The sequence below is a fragment of the Musa acuminata genome, chromosome BXJ1-7, assembly GCF_036884655.1.
Source record: "Musa acuminata AAA Group cultivar baxijiao chromosome BXJ1-7, Cavendish_Baxijiao_AAA, whole genome shotgun sequence".
Classification (NCBI taxonomy): Eukaryota; Viridiplantae; Streptophyta; class Magnoliopsida; order Zingiberales; family Musaceae; genus Musa; species Musa acuminata.
Window position 1 is genome coordinate 121729 of NC_088333.1, and position 25503 is coordinate 147231.

General features: G+C 42.3%; 3 protein-coding genes across 3 annotated transcripts; 1 reads left to right on the forward strand and 2 right to left on the reverse strand.

The window, feature by feature from the left end:
- The first annotated feature begins 838 nt into the window (after positions 1-838).
- Positions 839-9624, forward strand: LOC135678050 (uncharacterized). The gene is made up of 2 exons (XM_065190361.1): positions 839-1510; positions 9210-9624. Exons 1-2 carry the CDS (start codon positions 1187-1189, stop codon positions 9366-9368), a joined length of 483 nt encoding a protein of 160 aa, XP_065046433.1. The 5' UTR covers positions 839-1186; the 3' UTR covers positions 9369-9624.
- Positions 9625-11190: 1566 nt separating this feature from the next.
- On the reverse strand, positions 11191-12126 carry LOC135680078 (uncharacterized). Its single transcript, XM_065194069.1, has one exon. The coding sequence runs from the start codon at positions 12124-12126 to the stop codon at positions 11191-11193; it is 936 nt and encodes a 311-aa protein (XP_065050141.1).
- Positions 12127-21411: 9285 nt separating this feature from the next.
- On the reverse strand, positions 21412-24764 carry LOC135679796 (internal alternative NAD(P)H-ubiquinone oxidoreductase A1, mitochondrial-like). The gene is made up of 9 exons (XM_065193776.1): positions 24721-24764; positions 23506-24120; positions 23213-23426; positions 22872-23032; positions 22690-22755; positions 22442-22605; positions 22228-22342; positions 21915-22094; positions 21412-21827 (listed from the first exon to the last, which is right to left on the reverse strand). The coding sequence occupies exons 2-9, from the start codon at positions 24094-24096 to the stop codon at positions 21672-21674; spliced, it is 1647 nt and encodes a 548-aa protein (XP_065049848.1). The 5' UTR covers positions 24097-24120; positions 24721-24764; the 3' UTR covers positions 21412-21671.
- Positions 24765-25503: the final 739 nt, after the last annotated feature.

Below are 25503 nucleotides of genomic sequence, written 5' to 3' on the forward strand. Positions count from 1 at the left end.
AGCTTGATATGCATCTAACAACTCCATTTTAAATTTGGTGATAGTATTAAGGTGTGATATGCAATAAAATTTATAATTTTTAACAAAAATCACGAGACAAATATTAGCTACTCTATTATTGATGATAACTTAAAGCAAACCTTTAACACGAGAGGATAAATATGAAATGAAATCAGATCAAACATAACCTCTTGAATTAGAATAAACTCAACCATATTTGGACGATCGAACAAGGGGACGATAAAATAAAAACAAAAGATCATTTGTGAAGAAAATGATCTCTTTATTCAACCTATCAACTAAAGGGACTATGAGAATCGAAACGTCCGTCATTGATAAATGATAATGATTGTGATTTATAATTTTATTTAATTTTATATCAAAAAATTTAATTATATCATAATTGTCATTACATATTTTGACTTATTAAGTTATTATGGATATACATTAATATTTAAAAATTTTAAAAATAAAAAAAATGATATTATAAATTAAGTTTAAAAAATATTTGATTACGATCGACTGAATCAAGAATCGAAATCGGGGATTAAAACTAATGATTCTGGTTCAGTTCCAGAATTAAAATTTAATCGATTCGTTTTTAATTCTAAAATTTTAAAAATAAAAAATCGATGATTCTAAAATCAAAACAACGATCCTAAAATCGAAGCCGAGGATGCCGTCGATCACATGCGGCTCCGTCATGTGATCGCATCCGGCTTCGTCGCCAAGGATACCGTCGAATCTGGAGCCCTGCCGCTTCTCCACGTATACGCTGCCGCTTCTTTCCTTTCCTCTCACTCCGTTTCGGGAGTAGAAAACAAAAGCTGAGAGCCCCGAGAGTGAGAGACCCCACTGTCAGTCTTTTTTAACCAAGCGGATACAAAGACAGATCAGGCCTTCTCCGCGAGCGTCCGAGAGATAAAAGAGCAGCTAGTCATCGTCGTCGTCGTCGTCAGGCGTCATTGTCTCCACCGTTTCCCTCCTGTCTGCTTCTCCTCCGCGCCCAGGAATGTGATGCCCTACGGAAGGCCATTTTGAGTTTCCCCGTTCATCACAAGGCCACGAAGTGAGGAGGTGGCAGTGCTGGTGGTGGAGGACGAGGAGAGAGGAAGCGGAATGACGGAGGTACGGTGCTAAGAAATTCCGTAGCAGTGGGTGGGGAGTGAGCACGCCAGAGGGAGGGATGGGCGAGAGCGGGGGCCCGACGATGGCGCCGCTGAACGTGGCGGCTCTGAGAGGAGAGGAGAGGTGGCGGCACTTCGACGACTCCGTCAACGCCGTCTCATTTGGTTTCGTGGCCACCGCCATCCTCATCTCCATGTTCCTTGCCATGGCCATCTTTGAGCGCTTCCTCCGCCCCAGGTCCCCTCTCCTCTTTTCTTCCGACAACGGCCAGCGCGGCGGAGGAGTGCCTGTCTCGGCTTTCCAGAGGGGGACGCTCTTGTCCGCGGATCTGGAGGCGCAACCCCAGGGATTCGCTGGCAAGCTCGATTATCCTTCGCCCAAGGTACGGACTAATTTGAGATTTATGCTGATTAGCGCACCAATGCACCATATCATGCTAACAACCTACTTTTGCTGCTGCTGTTATGTTTAACCCTCATGAGTTACGCCCTCCAATCCTTATTCGTTGTGGATAGATAATGAAATTATGCCCCTTCCTTTTGATCTACTACTGGTCACACAACTCGGCCTAAGTTCGTTTAGCTTTCTCCGGATCTCATCTTCTTTTTTCTTTTTTACTCCGTCTTCAACCTTTAATGATTGGTTTGGCTCAAATGGGCTTTTGTCATGACTCATAACTGCGCTGGACAATTCTAAACGCTTCTAACAACTTGTACCCTTGTTTGGACTTTGTTTTCTCTCTTCGTCGACAAGACTCCGGAAAACGTTCGAAAGATAAGAGGGTTTATGTTTCCACAATCTGAATTTTCAACGGACCACTTGTAAAGCGGCTGATCATTTTTCAACAAGATATACTATCTTTGTACAGGACCACGTCGGATTGTATATATTGTCCTGTTTCTGATATCAAATGGAATTGAGAAAAAGGAATATGCAGTAATAAATGACCCATTTGTCATCTATCGACAAGGAAACAGGCATCCGTAAGGAGACAAGAATGTCATCTGATAGCGTCCAAAGTTTAAAAAAGAGGTGCTCTGGAGTCCCCATCGTCCCCCAGTCATTCCATGGCTGAGGCACTTGCACAATGCCTCCTATAAAAGAAGTGACCTATCGAATAAAAATTAGTTTTAAGCTAATTTGTACCAAAAAAGTTATGTGATAATTCATTGGGATCATTATTTGTATGTTATCTTATGCAAATTGGGTTGTGTGGTCTCAATCACCACAAGGATTTTCACCTGAAAGTTATGTTTGATCTGATTTTTACAGAAAAGTGACATTGTTAACTGTTTAAAGTCCCAGTATTATGTGTTTGCAGCCTAAATACTGGTATTATAAACCTAAGCCATTCAATTTCATCCAAAATTAGTCTTCTTTTAATTATATTTGGATCTGTATCACAACCATCAAAACCCCTTAGATTTGTCAAACTTATTGGAACTGGGTCAAATGCAATCACAACTAGCAGAATCTAACAAAACTATTTGGGTTTTTGGGTGGCTCTTGGCTGAAAACAATTTGCTTCATTCAAACTTTAGACCCTAAATCCAAGGAATAAAAGAAACAAGGTACAAGCATTGCTCTTAATTTTCAAACACTGCTAATTTTCCATTTCATTATGATGCCAAATATAACATTTCACTTGTTTAATAAATTCATTTTAATCGGATCTATGCTTTTGTAATCTGTGAAGAGGCCTTAACATGAATGTAGTAGGCGATGAATCGTTGTGTTTTTTCTTGTCCGTGGCAATGTTTTAAAAAAAGAGAAAAGTTAGGAAATTTCGGTGAACTTTGACCATACACCTCTTGGTAACAGTTTTAGAGCAAGCAAGCTCTTGCCAACCTTTTGCTCCATTAGTATCTTGATGCAAGCCTTATTTTGTTCAAGATGGGTCGGTGAGAGTACAATTCGAGTTTGAGAAATGCATCATGGATGAAATGAAATATTTTATGGCTAATCTGAGTCAATCTACTCAAGTTGGTTATGTATCATGGCAGAGATAAATTAACATGAACAATGACCTTGCCTAGACATTCGAAGACTAAAAACATGCAACTGGAATTGGGATTGGATTGCCTAGGACAAAAAAACACTGGCTGGAATTTTTTATATTGCATTGCAATCATGTCTCTATCTAAAAGCGGCATGGATGAAAGCCCAATCATACACTTGTGCAGCTCCTCATGTTCTCCTATTTAAGGCCTTTCATCTCTTCCAGGGCTTCCAATTCAATTGCAGCAACTTCATGATGATTAGCCTCAATATAAATTTAATTGCAAGAATCATGACCAGCTCATCATTGTCCCACTAAATCAAGTTGTAGGTTCTAATACTTATGATAGATATGATGACATACATGAGCTCCTTATGAGTATATTCATTTCGAAGGAATTGTGATACTTATATAACTAAAGAAATTGGTTAGCTGTTTCACAATGGGTAATGGTGGTTTTATGGAAATAATATATTCGGAAGGCAAAAGTTTATTCTTTATTATTTAGCAACATATGAGGTATTGCTTCTTTGTTTGGAGTAGTAATCTTGTCAAAAGCATGAATAACTCTTTAGTGTGATGACAAACAACTTGAGATATGGAGACTGAGTTCCTGATCTATGATAAATAAACTCAGACGCTGTTTCTCGCCAAAGGCCTTTTATTGTTTATCCATGATGAAATCCAGAAGATGTATAGAAGTTTAAACTCAACAGTTTTGAAAGCTTGGTTTAGTGCATCTGCTATGTTTTCTTTTAACTGGGATGCACCATCCTATCTAGGCCTGGCATACAAGGTATATAAGGAACTTATCATTAATCATTCTAGACCAACCAGTACAGTCAAAATATGAATCCTTGGTGCTCACTAAAGATTGAAAGCTTTCCTTTATCTTAAACAAAAGATACATCCTAGCTAAACTATGTCTGGTTGGGACTCGATTCTATCCAAGAATATTTATGCACTCAGGATTTATGCATTGCCCAAAAGGATACAATATGAGTGCATGTTGGTGTAAATACTATTGTGAGATGCATCATTATTAGCAATTTTGAATGCCTATTTGTGCATTTTATATAGTTTGTTTAACCTGGATATGTATATTATATCCTTATCAGCTTATTCTGGGATGTTTCAGGTAAAAGAAAAAAAGAACTGGAATGTAACAAGATAAATCATGCAAACTATAGACCTATATTTTAATTTTCATTAATACTTTGTGTTTGATTTTATGTTGTGCTGGTTTTATATCTTTGATCATTTTTTCGATACTGTTGAAGTGTGATTGCCATGATAATGTAATTATCCTATTAGACTAGCAGCTAGAGCAAGGAATCATAGTCCATCTTACAGTGTATCTAGAAGATAAATATAAGCAGTTATTCATCATGTTATTTTCAATGCCATAATTTCTCTAAAATGTTATATGGGAATGTTTATTCAGATGAGAGAAAATAGTGTCAGAGGTTGAATAAATAAAAAGGAGCTTGTGTAAAATTAGAATATACCTTTTTGCCAATAACAACAACAAACCCGTAAGTCCCAACTATTTGGGATCGATTACATAGATCTTTTGCTGCTATTGAGATATGTAAAAAGTCATATGTTTAGTTAAGTTCAAAATACTTTAATATTTATTTATAGTTCTTATTAAAGTCTTTTTAGGTATTCCTTTATCTTTCCTCGTATCACTAACATTAATCATTTCATCTCTTCTAACTACCACATCCGGAGGTCTTCTAAACACATACTCATACCATCTTAAACAATTTTCTCTCATCTTATTCTTTATTGAAGCGATACCTAGTTGTTCACGAATAAAAATATTTTTTTTCTATCTTTCCTAGTAACTCCATATATTAACATTCTCATCTCAGCAACACAAACTTTATATATATGTTGCTTCTTAACTACCCAATGCTCAAATTTATAAAGTATTGTTGGTTTCATAATTGTTTTATGAAATTTTTTTTAATATCAAAGATATTTGATAATCACACAAGACTCATGACGCCTCTCGCTATTTTAACCATCATGTTTTTGTATAATGAATTATATCTTCATCGATCTTTTCATCTTGTTGAATAATTTGTTTAAGATACCTAGAGTCTTTATTTCAAGGAATTTCTTGTCTATCAAACTTAACTATATTATTCTGTCTATTACTAGAATTACTAAAATTGCATCTCATATATTCAGTTTTAGTCTATAATTTAAAACCTTTAGTATCTAAAATTTTCTCTATAGTTCAAGTTTATAATTAATTTCACTTGGTCTCTCATTAATTAAGATAATATCATCAACAAATAATATATACTAGGGAGGTTTATCATATAAGTGATTGGTAAGTTCATCCATTATTAATATGAAAAAATAGGGACTTAATACAGATCCTTGATGTAATCGTATGCTAATTGGAAACTCACTAGACACACTCTTTATAGTTCTAACACTAGTAGCTACATTATCATATATATCTTTAATAACATCAATATAATTAGTAGATATATCTTTTTTTTCTGAAACCTACCATAATAAATCTCTAGGAACTTTATTATAGCTTTTCTCTAAGTCAATAAAAAGCATATGCAAATCTTTCTTCTTCTCCCTATACTTTTTCATTAATTGTCTTAATAAATAAATAACTTCTATGATTGATCTTTCAAGAATAAAATCAAATTGATTTTCAGAGATATTTATTTCAAGTCTATTTTATTTTCGATAACTTTTTCCTAAAGTTTTATGGTCTGACTCATGATTTTAATTTCTCTATAAATTAAACATTTTTGTATGTCACTTTTATTCTTGTAAATTGGTACTAAAAACCTCTTTCTCCATTCATGATCTTTCTAAATATTATGATATTGGTAAATAAGTTAGTTAACCAAGTTACTCCCTTGTCCCCTAAGTTTTTCTAGACCTCAATAGAGATCCCATTAAGTCTCATACTCTTAGTTATTTTCATATTTTTTATTACGTCTTTTATTTTACTAGTTCTAATTTAATGAACAAATATATGATTATTAAATCTATCACTATTATTTATCATTAAATCTTAGTCCTATGTGAAATATTCATTAAATAATTTATAAAAATAATTTCTTCGTATTTCCTTAATCTTGTTATCATTAACAAATATTTTTTTATCTTCGTTTTTAATGCTTCTAATATTATCTAAATCTGTATACTTTCTTCCCTAGCTTTAGCAGTTTGATATGTATCTTTTTTACCATCTTTAGTATCTTGTTTATTATAAAAATTATCATAAGCTTTATATCTTATCATACTAACCATTTTTCTTTTTTCATTTTCTATAATAAATATCTAGTACTATCAACTTATGTTGATTTACTAAACTTTCGCCAGGTATAACTTTACAATTCTTACAAATAACTTTATCTATCTTTCTAGTGAGAAAAAAATTTATTTGACTACACCATCATCTTCATTTCTCTCCCATAACTAAAGCCGCCATGCACCCTTCTATATTCACCATTTTCTCTATATGACTATTCAAATTTTCTCTAATTATAAGTTTTTTGGTTATAGATATTTCCTTGAATGATAGAGAGGAATAATCTAAGCTTTCCCAAAATTCTCTTTTGATTTGATCATCTAATCCGACTTAAGGGGCATAAGCACTAATGACATTCAAATCATTATGTCTTTTCATAAATTTTAGGACTATTATTCTATCGTCAAATCTTTTTGCGTCTTCAACATTGTTCTTAAATTTTAACTTTCTTAGTATATAAAATTTTAAATCGAGTACTACCAATCTCTTTAGATTTTTCCTCTACCCACTTAGTCTTTTGTAAGCAAATACTATTAATCCTAGTATTTTAAATCCAGAACATACCTTTCTGCAATTATCTACAAATCCTAGAATGTAGGTTGATTATGTTAGGGGCAGAACTGGATCCCAATCAGCCTGGTGGTAAAGAAATACATACGTGAGGTATACTATCTGGAAAGCTTAAAAGAATAAGTCGTGCTCTCATAAATCAGATGCTTTTTACCATCTCATGTCTATCCTATACAAGTCCATTTGCTTAGACCATCTGCTCGCTAATGAATATCAACACTTCCCCATTCAATTATGATACCTTGGTCATGGTTCTAAATCTTGGATGCTAGACTCATATAGGTCCCTTGATGGTCCAGTATAGGTCCTGTATGCACCGATATACCAATTTATTGTCCGTTGGTGCACATATAGCACCAAAAGGAGGAAAAGGAGAAGAGTAGGAAATGGAGGTAAAGGCGGAGATCAAGGAGGAAGAAGAGGAGAGGAGTACATGGCAAGCCAATAGCAACGACATTCGGCACAAGAAGTAGTTGGGCTACAGTGATGGCCAAGGGCAAGCGTGTATGGTGTGAAGAGGTGAGGTGAGTGCACATGTGCGAGAGAGAGAGAGAGAGAGAGAGAGAGAGGTTTTAACCCTAAATAAAAGACCTAGTTTTAGAGGGTTATCATGCGGTAACCCCTATACAAGATCTGAACCACCTGAAAAAAGGTCAGCTTGTAACCCAGTTCCCAATTGGGCTGGTAAATACCACTCAGTATGGACCATTCTAGAGAGTAGAACCTTGACCTTGATAATAACACCCCCTGTGTGACCTTGTTCGAGTCAATCCCACATGCAATGATAACCCAATTATGCATTCCTCGAAAGTGCATGGTGCCAATCCACAACTCAACCATCTAAACATTGAGTCGGTATCAAGCTAGACAATCAACTGCTTATTTGTCTCTTAAAGCTAGTCAGCTGCTCAGAACCAACAGCGTCGGTCGGCTTAATCACCATATGTATAGGAGTCTGTCACTATCTATCATCAATTCCATTACTTGTCTGCCATAATTAAACCACAGATTTTGAGATCACATGTTGAGGAGAGAACTGGTTCCCAGTCAGCCTACTTGTAAAGGATACATTCAGGCATCACCAAACCCAAAATCATAAGCCTCATGGACTCTCATGTCATATACCCACTTACTATTTCACGTGATCATAATGGTGAGGTTATTCATTTAACCCTCTACTCAAGTGTACACCCAACAATTTCCCCAACACACTCTGGAGAAACTCTAGGGACTAATTATATTTCAGTACGCCTGGGTTGTTTGCGGATCTTTTTTTGTCAACTTTTGTGTTATCATAACAACATAGTGGTTATTCTGTCTTCCATTATTAACCTAATCAGTACAGTATCTGCGAAGATGAAATTGAACAATGAGTTATTTTTGAATTCCCAGTTCTGTTGAACATGGTTACATAAAAGTATCATTATCAATATGAAAAATCATTTTCAGCTTACTAGTATATCTAAAAATTATATGAATGATGAGCCCTCTTGCAGCACATTAGCTGGGAGACTTTGAACTAGTGTAAGATCTATTTGAAACACAAACAGTAACAATTAAATTAGGAAGCAGGTGAGTTTAAAAGAGACTTCTTTGACTTCAGTGAGAGAGGCTTCATTGATTCAGATTTCTTTGCATTTAAGTATAGATAACAGACCAGAACTGGTAGTTTCATATATATAAGTGTATATGTATATGAGTATGATATATTGATGCTGTTTAGTCTCTCTGGTTTTAGTTTTTAAAATTTTCAACACTGTTGTGCTTCCTATATGATTCACTTTATATCCTCTGATACAGAATTAGGTTTTAGCATAGATGCTGTAATTTTATAAAAGCAATTCCTGCAATTTAGGCAGTCTAATCCTTGGAGGTCGCTCTACTTATAAAAGACATACCTTCTTTTGCATCAAAGTATCATGTCTACCATGTGTAAATAAGAGAAAGCTACGTAGCATCTGATTGTCACCCATGATATACAAAATAGGAACCACTTTATAGAAAGCTATTTATTAGTTCCCTGCTTATAATTTTGGTTAAATTTAGGAGGACATAGTTATGTAAAAGTTTTAATTCAGTAATAATAATATCATAACTAGTGGGCAACAGATGCTCAGATGAAAGAATTTAGTAACCAAATCCATCTATCTGTTTAAGATAGTTACTGACTGGTACTTGCTTTCTATCACTGTTATTTATGTTCTCTTTCTTGATCAGATGTCGATCTATTCAAAGGAGGTATCAGTGCTGATGCCCGGGCATAGCGTGCCCACCTTCATTGCACATCCTGCTCCTGTTCCCTGCCGACCTGAGCGGATCCCATGGCCTTCTCATCAACAATACTCAATTAGTGGATCTCCCTCAAATTTAGGCTAGTGAACATCAAATTCAAGTTGAACTTGGTTCCATCTGAGGGTCGTTCTGCTATCTGGCAGTGTCTCATCTTGTTATAGAACTCGTTGCTGTGGTTAGATAGGCATTGCCGGTGTCTGTATAGTTCTTTTCTTTGGCTTCAATCAAGTATGTTGCCCCTGTTGCTCACTGTAATAGAGAGGTAGCTTTCTTAAGGTAAGTTTTTATGGGTTCTACTTGGATACTTTGAAACAGTTGTTAGCTCATTGCCCTTGTTTCAGTCTGTCCAATGAATTTGTTTAAGCTTTTTCCATGAGAAATTAATTGGTTCCAGATGAATTTCCTTTGTTTGGCCTTCCAGTTTCGTGCGTAAATGAGTGCAATCCTTTGTTAGGGAACTGAACGTTAAGCTTCTAAGAAGTGGTTTGATTTTTTTTTTTAAAGATTTTTTATTATCCATGTTTAGATAATGTAAATTCTACAGATGTGTGTTTAAAGGTAATTGCATAATTGAGCTATATATATATATATATATATATAGTGTCAGTTGAAAGGGTCTCAAGAAAAGGATATTGTGTTAACACGAATTAAATGGGGAATTAGGAAGAGCAATCAGCAAGGAGGACCCAAGTTATGTTTATCCATGGGGTCAATATTAAATCTGACCATGCTCTCGGTTAGTGTTGAAATAAAAAATGGTTTATATGTATGTATTATAAGCCTATTACTACCATGGACATTAAAATGCAGTCACAATTTATCAGTGTGGAAAATTAAAATGTGGTTGCTGAGAATGCTTGTAGGGTTCTCATGTTTGCACATGTCTGCCTCGTCCTAATAATGGAAAGTAAGATCAACCAGAAAACCATTGATCTGATGGTGACCCTTTTTGTTTTTTTCTTCTACCAGTGATTCATGTTAAGCTTATATCTCGTCATTTCTATTTTAGATCAAGTGAATTAAGAATTGTTGGCTGCTATGTTTGAAGACAATTCTCATCATGACGTTGTGAACCCAGCAAGGGTCTCTTCGGACGGAGTTCCGCTAACCCCAATTGGGTAGTCTGAAGGATGGCAGTTGGTGTGTCTACTCGAACATGACTTTATCGGAACGGGAAAGACACGCCGTTGCGTTGGCGCCCGTCGACACGCCACCCCCGTAGCCATGGAGGTACGTACCGTGTGGCAGCAGCACGCTGCCCTCAAACTTTTTCGATCCAACGTCCACCACCCCTTATATCACACAGTCTCCTCAAAAGTAGCTCTCCCTCGAAGGTAGTAGGCAACCGCAAGCCGCCGCCTCGTCTTCCGCCTTTGCTTTCTTTGGATTCCGAGAGAGCAAGTCACGTCGCTTTCGTCTTTTATTCGCTCATCGAAACTCGACTCGCGGATAAACCCAAGTGGTCCTGCGGTGTCAAAACCCAACAACCGCAGTGGCCATCGCTAGCTTTGGGGCTCCTCCATCGTCAAGGGGAATTAATTGTATGTATGTACCGTGTCGTGTATTCAAGGGAATGAATGACAGTGGTGAGCGGCGACATACGACGTAACAAAGTCACATGTACATACATGTTCACGTTAGGTTCGCTGACGTCCCTTCTCCAAGTGTTGTCGTCTTCGTCTCCCTCCCTCTCTTCGTCAGCATGGTTGCAGTTCGATTTGGCATGCAAGGAATTGCTAGCTCCTGTATTAAAAATAAATAAATCCCCTCTTTATACGTTGGCTGCCTGCGAGACATTCTTTTCCTTTCATCAAACTCACGAAGCTAACTAGCATTAAGGATTAGAATTCTTATGCTAAAACCAGAATATCACCATTTCAAAAAGAAACAAAATTAATAATAAAAGTTAGAGGAAGATGAAGCACTCCAGGGAGACGAGGGGGTTCTCCAGCGACTCCTTCGCTTCCCCTGCAGATCCCGCGGCCTCGCCGCCCACTATGCCCTCGTCTTTTACGCATAACTTCTTTTCTCCCTCGTCCCCAGGCATCTGCTGCTTCGTCCCGTTTGCCCTCACCGCAGACGCTCCCGGCGCCCTGCATTGTCCCCCTCTCTGCCCAAGCTCCGCCGCCCGCTTCATAACCGGGGACACCGACCGCCTGCCGGATCTCTCCCCCAGGTCTCGTGTGGCCCCGGGTCTGGAAGCTCGGCTGCTCGAAAACTCTCTGGCGGAGTTCGTCCGGGCGACGGCGGCGTACTCCGACCTTCTTCCCGCAGGCGAGAATGAGGATCTCCCGCTGCCGCAGCCGACGGCAACGCTCCGGTCCCTCCTGCAAGCGAAATCTCCAGAGACGGAGCGCTTCCTTTGGTACTTCGCCGGCGAGCGCTCCTCCCTCGTCGCCCTCATCCCTGCCTCTGCCACAGCTCCTCGTCGCCTCTCCGCCTTGGTGGCGGAGGCCGAGAGGGTCTCGCTCTTCGCGCTGACGCTCCAGGCCTCAGATGCGTCCTCGGATATGGAGTCACAGCCGTTGCTGCTGTCGATCGAGAGGGGAGCAATGCCGTTGAGAGGAACACCAGTGGCGTAACCCTTTTCGATTATCTCGACCTCCTTGGAGTTGGCATCTTCACATGCGCTCGTCCTGGTGGTTGGTAATGGCGGGGTCGACCGCGGCCTGGACGTCTCCAAGAGGACTTCTTTCACCGTCTCCTTTGCTTCGGTCTCTGGCGGCCGTGAATCCCTCTGCACCACCGGGTTGCGATGGACTGTGGCAGAAGCCGCAGCCGGCTTCCCCTTAGCGAGAGACTCTTCCTTTTTGGTGATACTACTACTGAAGCAGCAGCCCATCCTACAGCTAAGCTGGCATCTCCTCCAGCAGCAAGAACAGCAGTTACGGATGAACTTTTAGATCTTGGCGTATCTGACAGGGAGGAACCTTGGATTTTTTTTTGGTGTTTCTACCGTGAAGACAATGCAAGTTCCCTCACAGCGTCATCCTCTCTCCCGTTTCTCTTTTCGACATGTGAAGGGACGACGCAACAGAAGAATGAGATCCTCGTTATAGTCCCAAGAAGAGGGAGAGAGGATTCTTTTGTCTTTGGGTCAAAAAGTATGGGGACGGTTTAAAATGCATTGCGGTTACCCTAAAATATAAATCTTCATGTCCATGCCTTTTCTTTTTCTGCTTACATATATGCCTTTTGACTGACTTTAAAGATTATTACATTATTTTTATATACTATTACATTGTTTTACAAAGTGTCAATCTGTTCAAATTCGATTTAAAAATCTCTATAATCATCTAAAAAATCAATATTTATATCATAAAAATTTAATATTTATATCATAAATGAACGGTGTGATACTCGATTGTTCTTACAAGTAGGCTTAAAATTTTTTTAAGATCACATAAAAAATATAAAAACAACGAAATCACTATATATAAATATATATATATATATATATATTATGTTTGTTTAATATATTGAAAGATGATTGTGATGTGAATAATTTTAAATTTATGATATTACATAGTTAAAGCTTTATGGTATCTCTCAACCACCTGAAACTTTCACCATAAACAATATGAGTCAAATATGATACTAATATGCTTTTTTTTATAATTATTTTAGGATGATTTTATACGTTTTTTTTTTACCTGAAATCTGGTGTTATTTTAGGTAGAATTTATAGTCAAGTGTAGTTTAATTTTTATTTTTAGTAATGACATGAAGTTTCTCTAAACCACTATAAACTTTCATTATAGGAGTCAAATATGATACTAATACTATTTTTAGTGGTTTTATTATTTGGTGATGATTTAAGAGAGAGGTATCTTATGTCGAATTTTACATGTTTTCAGCAAGAATATATAGTTGAGTGTATTTTTGTCTGTTGCTGAGTGTAATAAGATGAAGCTACTCCAACCAAACTTTGGAGTCAAATATAATACTTAAATGTTATTTCCATTTTAGGATGATTATATGGATATTTTATGTCCATTTTAATATATTTTCAAGTTGAATCATTATTGTATTTTAGTCTATTTTCAAGTGTAACAAAATAGAGTTTCTTAAAGCTACCAAAATGTTTCACCATGAGAGTCAAATACGATACTAATATTCCTTACAGTGACTTTTACATTTTAGGATAGCTTTATGAATATTTTGTCGAATTTTACACTCCCTTAGGTAGAATCAGCAGTCAAGAATAGTTTAGTTCATTTTTTTATTATAACAAAATAAAGTTCTCTAAAGTAGTTAAAACTTTTGTCATTTGAGTAATATATGATACCAATATCCTATCTATTTTTTTCATTTTAGGATGATTTTATGGGTATTTAATGTTGGATTTAATACATTTTAAGGTTAAATTTATAATCGAGAGTATTTTAACTTATTTTGGAGTGTAACAACATGAAGTTTCTTCAAATCATCGAAAATGCTTATCCAAAGAAGTAAAATATAATACAAATACATGCTCCATCATTTTTTAATTATTTTAGGGGTTTCTTATTTCAAATCTTGGATGTTTTCATGTTGAATCTATATTTGGCTGTAAATCAATTCATTTTCAAGTGTAGCAATGATAAATTTCTCCAATCCACCAAAATCTTTATCGTAAAAGTCAAATATAAGCACTAATACATTAATTATTTGGATAAATTTTATGGATATTTTATGTCGAATTTGAGATAGTGATAAGTAGTGATTCCAAAACTCTTGTAGGAAAGATTTTATGATAAAGACTAAGGAACAAGGATAGAAATTCAATGACTATATTTGAACAAATGTCAAAAGTTAAAAGACGGAAAGCTTCGCTATGGAATAGATTAGATTGATGTCTCCAACACTCCGTCACGTTGCCTTTACTAGATTTTGTGCTTCTTGATCATAAGATACATTAGACAAAGGGAGGGAGGGTATCACTAGATAGATAAATGGGGAGAACAAAAGAGGACAACAATTAAAACCATAGTCTAGAATGGATAAGTTATGAAAAAAAAGAAAAGAAATGACATTGGTAATTCTAGTTAGGAACCCCATCTGATTAAAAAGAATTAGGGTGGATATTTTTATTAATTAATAGTGAAACATAATCGAGTGGGAAAAAACAAAAAAAACAAAAAACAAAAACAAAGTTGATATCCCACCGGCTCTACTTCAGTCGCTGGCATCACGTGTTTTTGGTTCCCTTCTCGCCTCGTTGTCACGAACGGTCGTCGCGCACCCGCAACAACTCCGTTCAACGAACCGTTCGTCGCCCACACCTGCATGTACAGCTGCTTGACAGCGTGTTTTCTCTTGGTTTTGGGTCATTTTGCTTGTAAATATGTAAGTTCGAACAAGCTGCAGCATTACAAAGCGACCGCTCACCGAACCGAGCAAAACAGCTCAAAACAGCTCTGTTTTTACGTGCCGCAGGAGGGTAGCGGAGAACTGCCTCCGCTCACCAAAATATCAGCCATCTTAGACCCCTAGAACCACCCGGGTGCACAGGGCTGGATGGGGCTTCGGTTATATACCGGGCGTTGAACTCTCTTTCGCAAGTTCGCACGTGACCTTTACGGGAACTTGTCTTCACGCCCGGGACCAGGTGAGCAGCTGTTTGTGGGCTTGCAGCTGTTCGTTCATCCTTGAAAGTCTTATTTTTCTCCCTCTCTCTCTTTTCTCTTATGAACACAAGGTGTTCGTTGAATTGCTTGTAAAGCTTCTCCTTTTCGCGAGACTTCGGGACTTGTCTGTTGCTCGTTCTTTCGAACTAACCATCTTTCTCTTTTACAGGTCCTTCGGGACCTGCGAGAGGTTACAAAGTGGGCTGATCCTTGCAGAGCAATATCGCAAGGGCGAAGCGCGATTTAGGTAACGCCTAAGTTCGCGTCTTTGGCCGCAAGGGTGCCTCACGCCTTAGGCAATTCCAGCTAAGGTCGTGACATTGTGGTATCAGAGCGGGAAAGCACTTCGAGCGAATAGCGAACGAACTTCGCAACTTTGCCATGGCAAAGCATCGTGGCGGATCAAGCAAGACGGGGCAAGCCGGACCCTTGCCCCAAGCAACCGCAGGTGGGCTGCATGTGCACACTCGCTCTCATGCTGCTGGAGCCGCTCAAGAGGAGCGCGGTAGCGAACAGGATGAGCGAGAAGTTGGCTACTCTCCGCGAGCGGAGGAAGCGCAATCTAGTGCGCTAACTAGGAAAAAGAGTCACAAGGAGAGACTCACAATGGCGGAAACCCGCCTGGATGTTCTTGAAGCGAGCATGGAGGAACTCTACCATGGCCAACGAAGGCTTGTCGGGGTAGAGAGCTCGCAAGAGGAAGCGGAGTCCAGGATTGACAAGGTCAAGGCCCTAGTCGACCGACTGTCTGACGACACCAAAAACTCCATGCAACACTTATAGGATGTTGTGGCGGAACTCACGGCAAAGGTGGCCATGCTCACAAGAACACTAAATGCGGGAGGAAGCAACACCCGCGTTGCACCGCCACAAAATCTAAGGGCACCTGAGCCTCATGGATATGGAGGGGCCAGAGATGCCAAAGAGCTCGAGAATTTTCTGTTCGACATGGAGCAATACTTCCGAGCTATGAGGCCCGATTCTGAAGATACCAAAGTTTCTATAGCAACAATGTATCTAAACGGAGATGCGAAACTTTGGTGGCGAACTCGTTGGGAGGAGATCCAACAAGGTCGGTGTCGAGTCGACACATGGGAGGACTTGAAGTGGGAGTTGAGAACTCAGTTCCTACCGGAGAACACGAAGTTCGTTGAAAGAAGGAAGTTGAGACAACTCCGCCAAAGTACCACCATCCGAGACTATGTGAAACAATTTTCTACTCTAATGCTGGACATACAGGACATGTCCGATAAAGACAAGTTGTTCAGCTTCCTTAATGGTTTGAAATCGTGGGCTCAACAGGAGCTAAATGGAAGGAATGTTACCGACGTGGTCGGGTCAATTGCGGCTGCAGAAAGGCTCACCGACTTTGTTTCCTCTGAAGACCTAGCAAGAAGGAAACAATCTTCAGGCAATCGCCCTCCAAAACATTCTTGAGGGAAGGAGCTCGGGGGCGAACAAAAGAAGAAGAGCTCCCACAAAGGGCCAAACTCGAAAGGCAAGGCCTCAAAACCTAGAGGATGCTTCTTGTGCGGAGGACCGCACATGGTAAGGGAGTGCCCACAAAAACAGGCACTCAATGCTTTAACGGCTTCCATCCACCCCCCCCCCTCGATCGGACAAGGGCAAAGCTGTTGCTCTTATTTCAAGCAGTTCTGAATCCAGCAGCGACGACGAGGAGTCGCAAGGACCCCGAATGGGAGAAATGCATTTGTTGAACGGTATGCGGGGTCAAGTGGGGGAGAACATGAAGACAAAGGCACAAAAAACAGGAAGTAGTGAGCTAATGTATGTGGACATCAAGCTAAATGACCAAACGACCCGTGCAATGGTGGACACGGGCGCTACCCACAACTTCATAGCCGATCGTGAAGCACAACGACTTGGGTTGATCTTAGAGAAGAGCCCAAGCCGAATGAAAGCGGTGAACTCGGAGGCCAGGCGAATCTCCGGGTTGGCAAAGGGAGTTCCCATCAAAATCGGGACTTGGAGCGGAAACACCAACATGATGGTCATACCACTGGACGACTTCCAAGTGATTCTTGGAATGGAGTTTATGCACGTGGAGAAGTTGGTGCCGATGTCGTTCTTGAACTCCCTATGTATGATGGGAGGCGATGACCCCTGCGTGGTTCCCGTCTCTCGGAGAGGAACTAAGGAGCCCCAACACATTTCGGCATTACAATTGAAGAAAGGGGTGCGAAAAGGCGAGTTGACATTCGTGGCTGCTATGAAGCTAGAGCCACTCAACGAGGAGGCTATTCAAGAACCTGCTGTGGTGGTGAACGTCCTAAAAGAGTTCAAAGATGTTATGCCACCCGAGTTGCCGAAGAATCTTCCACCACGCAAAGGCGTGGATCACAGTATCGAGCTGGAGCCAGGAGTGAAGCCTCCAGCGAGACCACCCTACCGCATGCCCCCGCCAGAGTTGGCAGAACTCAGGAAGCAGTTAGGTGAACTGCTAAGCGGTGGTCTCATCCGCAGCTCTAAAGCACCTTTCGGAGCTCCAGTTCTCTTCCAGAAGAAACAAGATGGGAGCCTCCGATTATACATCGACTACCGAGCCCTCAACAAAGTAACAGTGAAGAACAAGTATCCCATCCCGCTCATCGCGGACTTGTTCGACCAATTGGGCAAGGCTAAGTATTTCTCAAAACTCAACCTTCGGTCGGGGTACTGGCAGGTGCGCATTGCTGAAGGCGACGAAGCGAAGACTACCTGTGTGACAAGGTATGGAGCGTTTGAGTTCTTGGTGATGCCTTTCGGCTTAACCAACGCTCTGGTCATATTCTGTACTCTCATGAACCAGCTATTCAAGGAGTATTTGGATAAGTTCGTGGTCGTCTACCTGGATGATATCGTCGTCTACTACCAAACGCTCGAGGAGCACGTCAAGCACCTTCGAATGATTTTCAAGGTTCTCAGAGAGAACACTTTGTTCGTGAAAAGGGAGAAATGCTACTTTGCTCAAACTGAGATCTTATTCTTAGGGCATCGAATCGGTGATGGCTCCATTCGAATGGATAAGTCAAAGGTGCAAGCAGTTGCGAAATGGCGAACTCCAAAGAAGGTGCCAGAGTTAAGATCCTTCCTTGGTTTCGTCAATTACTATCGACGCTTCATAGCGGGATATTCGAAGCGGGCAACCCTACTAACAGAGTTGCTGAAGAAGGAGCAGCCTTGGAAGTGGTCAGACAAATGTGAGATAGCATTCGAAGATCTGAAGGCTGCTGTTCTGGAAGAACCAGTGCTCAAATTGCCGAATTATGGAGAGCCCTTTGAAGTCCATGTAGATGCTTCGGACTTCGCTATTGGGGGAGTACTCATGCAGGAGGGTCATCCGGTGGCCTACGAGAGCCGCAAACTCAACGAGACCGAGCGGCGGTATCCAGTGCATGAGAAGGAGATGACAGTAGTGATCCACTGTCTGCGAGTTTGGCGACACTACCTCCTCGGGTCGCGATTTGTGCTGAGGACAGACAACATCGCCCTGAGCTATTTCCAAACTCAGAAGAAGCTCTCCCCAAAGCAGGCGCGATGGCAGGACTTCCTGGCTGAATTCGATATGGCAATGGAGTACAAGCCCGGGAAGGCGAACGTCGTGGCCGATGCACTAAGTCGGAAGGTGGAAAGTGTGAATGTCGTACAACTGGAGGGCAGAGGCCAAGCAAGTCAGTTGCTCTCCAACTTTCTTTCTCGAATCAGGGATGGGCTGTATAGTGATCCCCAGGCAGTTATCCTGATGCAGCTCATCAAAGAAGGCAAGGCACGACGATTTTGGATCAAGGAGGGACTTGTTTATACAAAAGGGAAGAGGGTTTATGTTCCCCGAGTGGACAATTTAAGGCGTGAGCTCTTAAAAGAGTGTCACGATTCCCTTTGGGCTGGACACCCAGGCATTCACAGAACGTTGGCTCTCGTGGAGAGGGCCTTCTACTGGCCGAAAATGGGGATTGATGTGGAGGAATATGTTCGAACCTGTCTTACTTGCCAACAAGACAAGGTGGAGCAGCGGAAGCCGGTGGGACTTTTGGAGCCGTTGCCCATACCAGAAAGGCCGTGGGAGAGCATTTCTTTGGACTTCATATCAAGCTTGCCACCTGTAGGGGGACTCGGATCGATACTCGTGGTGGTCGATCGGTTTTCAAAGTATGCAACTTTCATCGCTACTCCCCTACACTGTTCAGCAGAAGAAGCGGCCAGGCTGATGATGAAGGATGTAGTGAAGTATTGGGGAGTCCCGCACAATATCATTAGTGATCGAGACACTCGGTTCCTGGGACGATTCTGGACCAAGCTATTCAAATTGTTGGGGTCAAAGTTATACTTCTCTACAAGCCTCCACCCCTAGACGGATAGCCAGACTGAAAGAATAAACTCGCTCTTGGAGCAATATCTCTGGCACTACGTGAGTGCCAATCAACGAGATTGGGTGAAGCTGTTGGACATTGCCCAATTCGCCTACAACTTGCAACGGAGCTCTGCATCCAACAAGAGCCCCTTCGAAATTATCACAGGACAACAACCGTCGACTCCGCACACCATGGCAATTGGGTATACTGGGAGTAGTCTATCTGCCTATCATTTCGCAAAAGAGTGGCATCGAAATGCAGATATTGCGCGAGCTTACTTGGAGAAGGCGGCAAAAAGGATGAAGAAGTGGGCCGACTTGGGAAGGCGACCGCAAGAGTTCAAAGTTGGCGATTTGGTGTTGGTAAAGCTCCAACCAGCATCACTCCAATTCTTTAGGAACAGAGTCCACAAAGGATTGGTGCGCAAGTATGAAGGGCCCTTCCCAATTATCAGCAGGGTAGGCAACATCTCTTACAAGTTGTAGCTGTCGGCGTGGTTCAAAATTCACAACGTTCTTCACGCCAGCAACCTAAAAGCTTACCACTCGGATCCGCAAGATGCTTCCCGAAGTATTCCAACTCGGCTACCTCCCATCACAGCCTCCTACGAGAAGCGAGTGGAAACCATTCTGGTGGATCGCAAGATAAAGCTACCTAACGGAGCTGAGCAAACAGAGTACTTAGTGAAGTGGCGAAAGCTTCCCCGAACTGAAGCTAGTTGGGAGCCTAAAGACGCCCTGCGACATGAAGAAGAAGTCATCAACAACTACCAACAAGCGTCGACGAGGGCGTCAACAGTTTAAGTGGGGGAGAATGTCACGAACGGTCGTCGCGCACCCGCAACAACTCCGTTCAACGAACCGTTCGTCGCCCACACCTGCATGTACAGCTGCTTGACAGCGTGTTTTCTCTTGATTTTGGGTCATTTTGCTTGTAAATATGTAAGTTCGAACAAGCTGCAGCATTACAAAGCGACCGCTCACCGAACCGAGCAAAACAACCCTAAAACAACCCAAAACAGCTCCGTTTTCGCATGCCGCGGGAGGGTAGCGGAGAACTACCTCCGCTCACCAAAATGTCAGCCATCTCAAACCCCTAGAACCACCCGGGTGGCATAGTGCTGGATGGGGCTTCGGTTATATACCGGGCGTTGAACTCTCTTTCGCAAGTTCGCACGTGACCTTTACGGGAACTTGTCTTCGCGCCCGGGACCAGGTGAGCGGCTGTTTGTGGGCTTGCAGCTGTTCGTTCATCCTTGAAAGCCTTGTTTTTCTCCCTCTCTCTCTTTTCTCTTGTGCACACAAGGTGTTCGTCGAATTGCTTGTAAAGCTTCCCCTTTTCGCGAGACTTCGGGACTTGTCCGTTGCTCGTTCTTTCGAACTAACCATCTTTTTCTTTTACAGGTCCTTCGGGACCTGCGAGAGGTTACAAAGTGGGCTGATCCTTGTTACAATATCGCAAGGGCGAAACGCGACTTAGGCAACGCAAGCTAAATTCGCGTCTTTGCCACAAGGGTAACTCGCGACTTAGGCAACGTGAGCTAAGTTCGCGTCTTTGGCAGCAAGGGTGTCTCACGCCTTGAGTAATTCCAGCTAAGGTCGTGACATCGCATCCTTGTTGTTTTTGGTTCCCTTCTCGCGAGCCTCACGTCATCGCCATCATTGGATTCCATAGGCGCGTCAGTCGCGTCGTGTGAAGGGAAGAAGACATACGGAGAAAGTGAAAGTGGCCAAAGCCATCGGTCCGTCCTATTTAGTTTTTGTCCTGTGGGTTGTTCTTATTTAGGATCAACCATGAATTATGTGACTCCTCGACACAGGGAACGTGCCATTTGTCGGCAGCGGTAGCCACTGCGCTAAATGTCTCGAGTGCTGTCGACAAAATTACAGCATTCGAAAGCTACAGTTGTTTAATGTTCGACTTGCTGGTTATCATTTTTTTTTTTTGTTGTTGAATTTTCTGCCGACACTTTGAATTGAAAAAAAAGGGTTGATCGTCCAAGCCTCATGATTGGCATAATCAACCTACCTAGTTATTAGATGATATGTATAGAGTTTGGGTTTTACGATCCATTATACCATCTTTTGGATGAAAGTTTTGATAGAGGAGAGGACTCCGAAACCTAAGACCACACGGTTGTAAAGAATCACCACTAAGACCACACGGTTTGTAAGGAATCATCAACAAATGGGCACCATTCATAAACGAATATATAAATATGTATGTCGTGGGGCATCACTAGACGACGACGACCCTAACTAAAGAGAAAACAGCGGATACTGGGAGTGGTGAATCATCATCATAAGGCAGCAACATAGCGGCGACGACACTGAAGATATATGCTCTACCGGAAAAAGGAGAGTCGAGTCGAGTCGGGTCGAGTCTAGTCGAGGGCATGCCTTTCCGCCTCCGATACCAGCCTCAAGTCAACCTATTCTGGAGTTATCCCTACCGAATACAAGAGTGGTAGCCCAGTTGACTGCGACGTAGAACCTGTTCCTCCAGCTTACCACACGAGTCAGGTAGGCGGAACGCCAAATAAACCAGCTGACGAACCCAGCCATGGAAATGCCCTTTGCATCCTGTGGAACAATGTCAAGAGAGAAACTTGAGCGTCATACAGCTTCTTTCATGGCGTATCAAGATGGCGGCGGCATGAATAAAAGCACCTTGCTCTGCCTTAGATCCACTAATGCTTTGTAGCGCCCGACAGACGCCATGCTTCCTAGGTGCCTGTACACGAAGGGATCCCCCAGAGGAATGTCTTTGGCACAGTGCGCCCTGCCACCATTTTGCTTGCCCATCTGATTGAACAAATTAGCCAGATATTTGCCTTCCCTCTCAGCAACCTGCAGTTTGCAGGACGCATGAGGTCCGAGGGCTGAGAGTTGTTTCAACGATCTTGAACCACTTATAATCGAGCGTTGCTACATCACCACAAGGTCTAGTGTGTGGTGCAAAGAGTAAGCCAAGGAAGCTGACCTGAGCCAGAGCAGGAAGAACTGGCCTTCCCGTTTGCTCCAGGAAACCTGCACAGTCCCCGAGTGCAAAAACATCCTCCACGGAGGGAACACGAAGCCACTCGTCAACACCAATCCTGCACAGAGATTGTCCATGCGTTATGTATAATGTGAAGCCTATACACGCTGACAGCAAAGAAGAGCGTGGCGAATCTAATGTATGGAGTTCATCTCACCTTCCACCCGGAGACTTGGGAAGGTCAAGTGATTTGACAAACTCGGAGGGCCCAACTCCGGTGGACCAGACGAGCAGACCGTACGGCACACAAGTTCCATCGCTCAGAAGAATCTTCTCCGGAAGCACCTCTTTCACAACGCCTCGCACAAGGCGAACTCCCGACTGTTGCACAAGGAAAAGCTCGATCGATCGGTCTTCAAATTTCTACCTACCTAGCAGCATTCATCGAAATCATGAACATATTACCTTTGTCAAGTGATTCGTTGCATATTGCCTCAATCCGACGTCGAACGATGATAGTATTTCACTTGCCTGCTCAAACAACCCCCACAAAGGAAACAAAAAATATATATATATCAGCTAGCGGGCACCATCACGAGCTCCTGCCTAGCATGTAAATTTACAAGACGCCGAAGATTGCAAGGTACCTCTATAAGAGTAACTTGAATATAATCCTTCACGTGAGAAAACCTTTGGCGTACATCTCTCATAATGAAGTCACTCAGCTCCCCGCTGAACTCTACTCCAGTAGGGCCTCCTCCGATGACAACACAGTGTAGGAGCCGCTTCTTCTCTTCTTCTGATATGCCTGTCGTTTCACATAACAATCGAGTACTAAGTTTCTTCGATCAGTACAGAAAGCCAACTTTTTTTAGTAATTGGCATTCAAATAATAATAATAATTATTATTATTATTATAAGCCGAAGGTTCTCCCTTGTGATTGATTCTGCGGGAAGAAGACAAATCACAGCACCTCGTATTCCTTACCTGGAGCTTCCGAGAGCATGAGGTTCAAAAGAAGCTTTCTTCGTATTTCTTGAGCATGTTGTACTTCACGGAGAAACATCGCGTGTTCTTTTACTCCTTTGATATTGAAAGTTAGAGGATCCGCACCAGCCGCAATGACCAGCTTGTCGTAAGCAACCTTGAAGTGGTACGGCTCATCAGGTAGGCCAGCGCCTGAAACGGATTCACAGCACACCTGCAAGACCCAACGATCGGATGAGCTCGATAGCAAGGCAACAAATAAAAACTGTCCCTGCTAATTAGATGTTTCCTACTTGGTGCTTGTGGGTGTCGATTCCTGTACAAGACGCCAGGTAGAAGTAGGAATTAGGGGCTCCGGAGAGAGCAGATTGGATCCGGTTGACAGGCTCAGCTACGGAGCGGAATTCCAGGGTCCCAACGCAGGTGGAAGCAAGCAGGGGAGTGAAAACCATATGGTTCCTCGGAGATATGCACACGATGTCATAGAGCTTCGTGTCCAGTCCTTTAAGGAAGCGGCAGCCAGCCCATCCAGTGCCAAGAACCACCACCCTCGGTTTCTCGCCGGCTTTCGTAGGCTCCAATCCTGGGACCCTTGCGTCATCAGCCCCCGAGTACAAATCATCCTGAACTGCTTCGGCTGAAGGATATTGGAAATGCGGGGTGTGGCCGATTCCTCTGCTGTTGACTCTGAAGACATCAGCTGGGCGGAGCAGAGACGAGCGGTCGCCGTTACCGCTGGCGATAACGTCCCGAAGCCAAGTGTGGTAGGTTGGAGCAGCGGGAAAGCCCTTGCGGAGCATCCCCATGTAGTGGTTTCCGGCGGCTATTCTGGCGGCCTGAGACGACTGGCTGAATGCAGTCTTGGCAATCCTAGATAGTAACATTTTGGTGGTGACAGCAGCCACAGACTGTAGAAGCAAAAGAAAGCAATATGAGCAAAGCCAACAAACAACAAGATAGATCACAAGCATAATTAAATCATCATCATCATCATCATCATCATCAAACATTCTAATGATTCAAGACGGTCGTCGAAACAACATCTCCCCTACCTTTTACTTATGATAAATATGATAAAGCAATTAATTACAGGCAAAGCCGCACAACAGTCCGCTAGAACAGATCCTATCGGACGGGAAAGAGGAGACGGCTGGTTCGGGCACCGAGCAACAAAGTTGCACGTGAACCGAAAAAATAAGCAAGAAACCTCACCCTATGTAATGTCACTATCGAAAAACAAGAGGAGGAGGAAAAACACAGGTGTCAAACTAAATTTATTGTAAGATGCTGCAATGTACTTTTCATCAGAAAAAAGGTTGCACAGGCGACCGGTAGAACCCAAACAAGCCCACACGGCTTCTCCTAAACAAAGTGGGAAAACAAAAGAGAGAAAATTCATGCCACGAAAAGCTCTCATTTTTATCATAATAAACTTTCAAAACGTCAGGTCGATGGCAACGTCGCCTCAAGGAAACATCAAGAAAAAAACGAGAGCAACAAGGTGAGACCGGCTGTCCGTAGGTAGGAAGAAGACCGACGAGCAACGAGCAGATGAGACGGGGAGACGGAGAGAGCCCCCGGATTTATAACCGGGGGGTGTGCTTCCGGCTCAGCGACTTCAACCACACGTTTTCTCCGAGGAGATTCTTGAACTTTTCGAAGTGGGACATCGAACCACAGACCTCGGGAGAGTCAGAGTCGTGTTCTGGAAACCGGGATGCCACTTGTCACGGAGAACGTGGACCCCAGACAGACGCGCACTCAGCCACATCAACCACTGCAAAACTCTCGTCTCCCTCGCCTTGTGCGTCCGCCCCGGACGCCAAGATTGACTTACTACCAACACCTGTTGTGCATTTCGCAAGGAACCAAATGTTCATGTTCAATGTGGAAAACAATAACGAGGAGTTTCAACGAGCGGGGGATAGGTACAATAATAATCGTGGCAAGGGGCGATGTGTCTGCTTCTTCGTTTCACGTGTCCAAACAAGACGGAGAGGGACAGAGAGAGATGGGTGGTGCAGAATGGGAAATGGAGACGAAGGGTGAATTCCGGACCTGACTTTGCTGGGATCGGGTGGCGACGTGTTTTGACTTGGCCGCCTTCCGTGGAAGGAGTGGGGAAAATTCTGTTGAAAGAGAATATTCTCAAGTTGGTGTGCATGCTTTTGACAACGAGACTTCGTCAGGTTCAATTCACGTGCCCGCCCCGCTCGCTCGAGCCGCCAATAAGGTAAAAGTTATAGAGTCGTCAACCACCATGACTCTTAACAGTAACATTGCAGAGGTTA

Coding starts and splice junctions, on each gene's coding strand:
- LOC135679796 (XM_065193776.1), bottom strand. CDS start 24,096: ATGTTACTATCTAGGATTGCCAAGACTGCATTCAGCCAGTCGTCTCAG. Junction 23,427..23,505: donor TCGACACCCACAAGCACCAA/GTAGGAAACATC, acceptor TGGGTCTTGCAG/GTGTGCTGTGAATCCGTTTC. Junction 21,828..21,914: donor TGGATCTAAGGCAGAGCAAG/GTGCTTTTATTC, acceptor ATTGTTCCACAG/GATGCAAAGGGCATTTCCAT.
- LOC135680078 (XM_065194069.1), bottom strand. CDS start 12,126: ATGGGCTGCTGCTTCAGTAGTAGTATCACCAAAAAGGAAGAGTCTCTC.
- LOC135678050 (XM_065190361.1), top strand. CDS start 1,187: ATGGGCGAGAGCGGGGGCCCGACGATGGCGCCGCTGAACGTGGCGGCT. Junction 1,511..9,209: donor TCGATTATCCTTCGCCCAAG/GTACGGACTAAT, acceptor TTTCTTGATCAG/ATGTCGATCTATTCAAAGGA.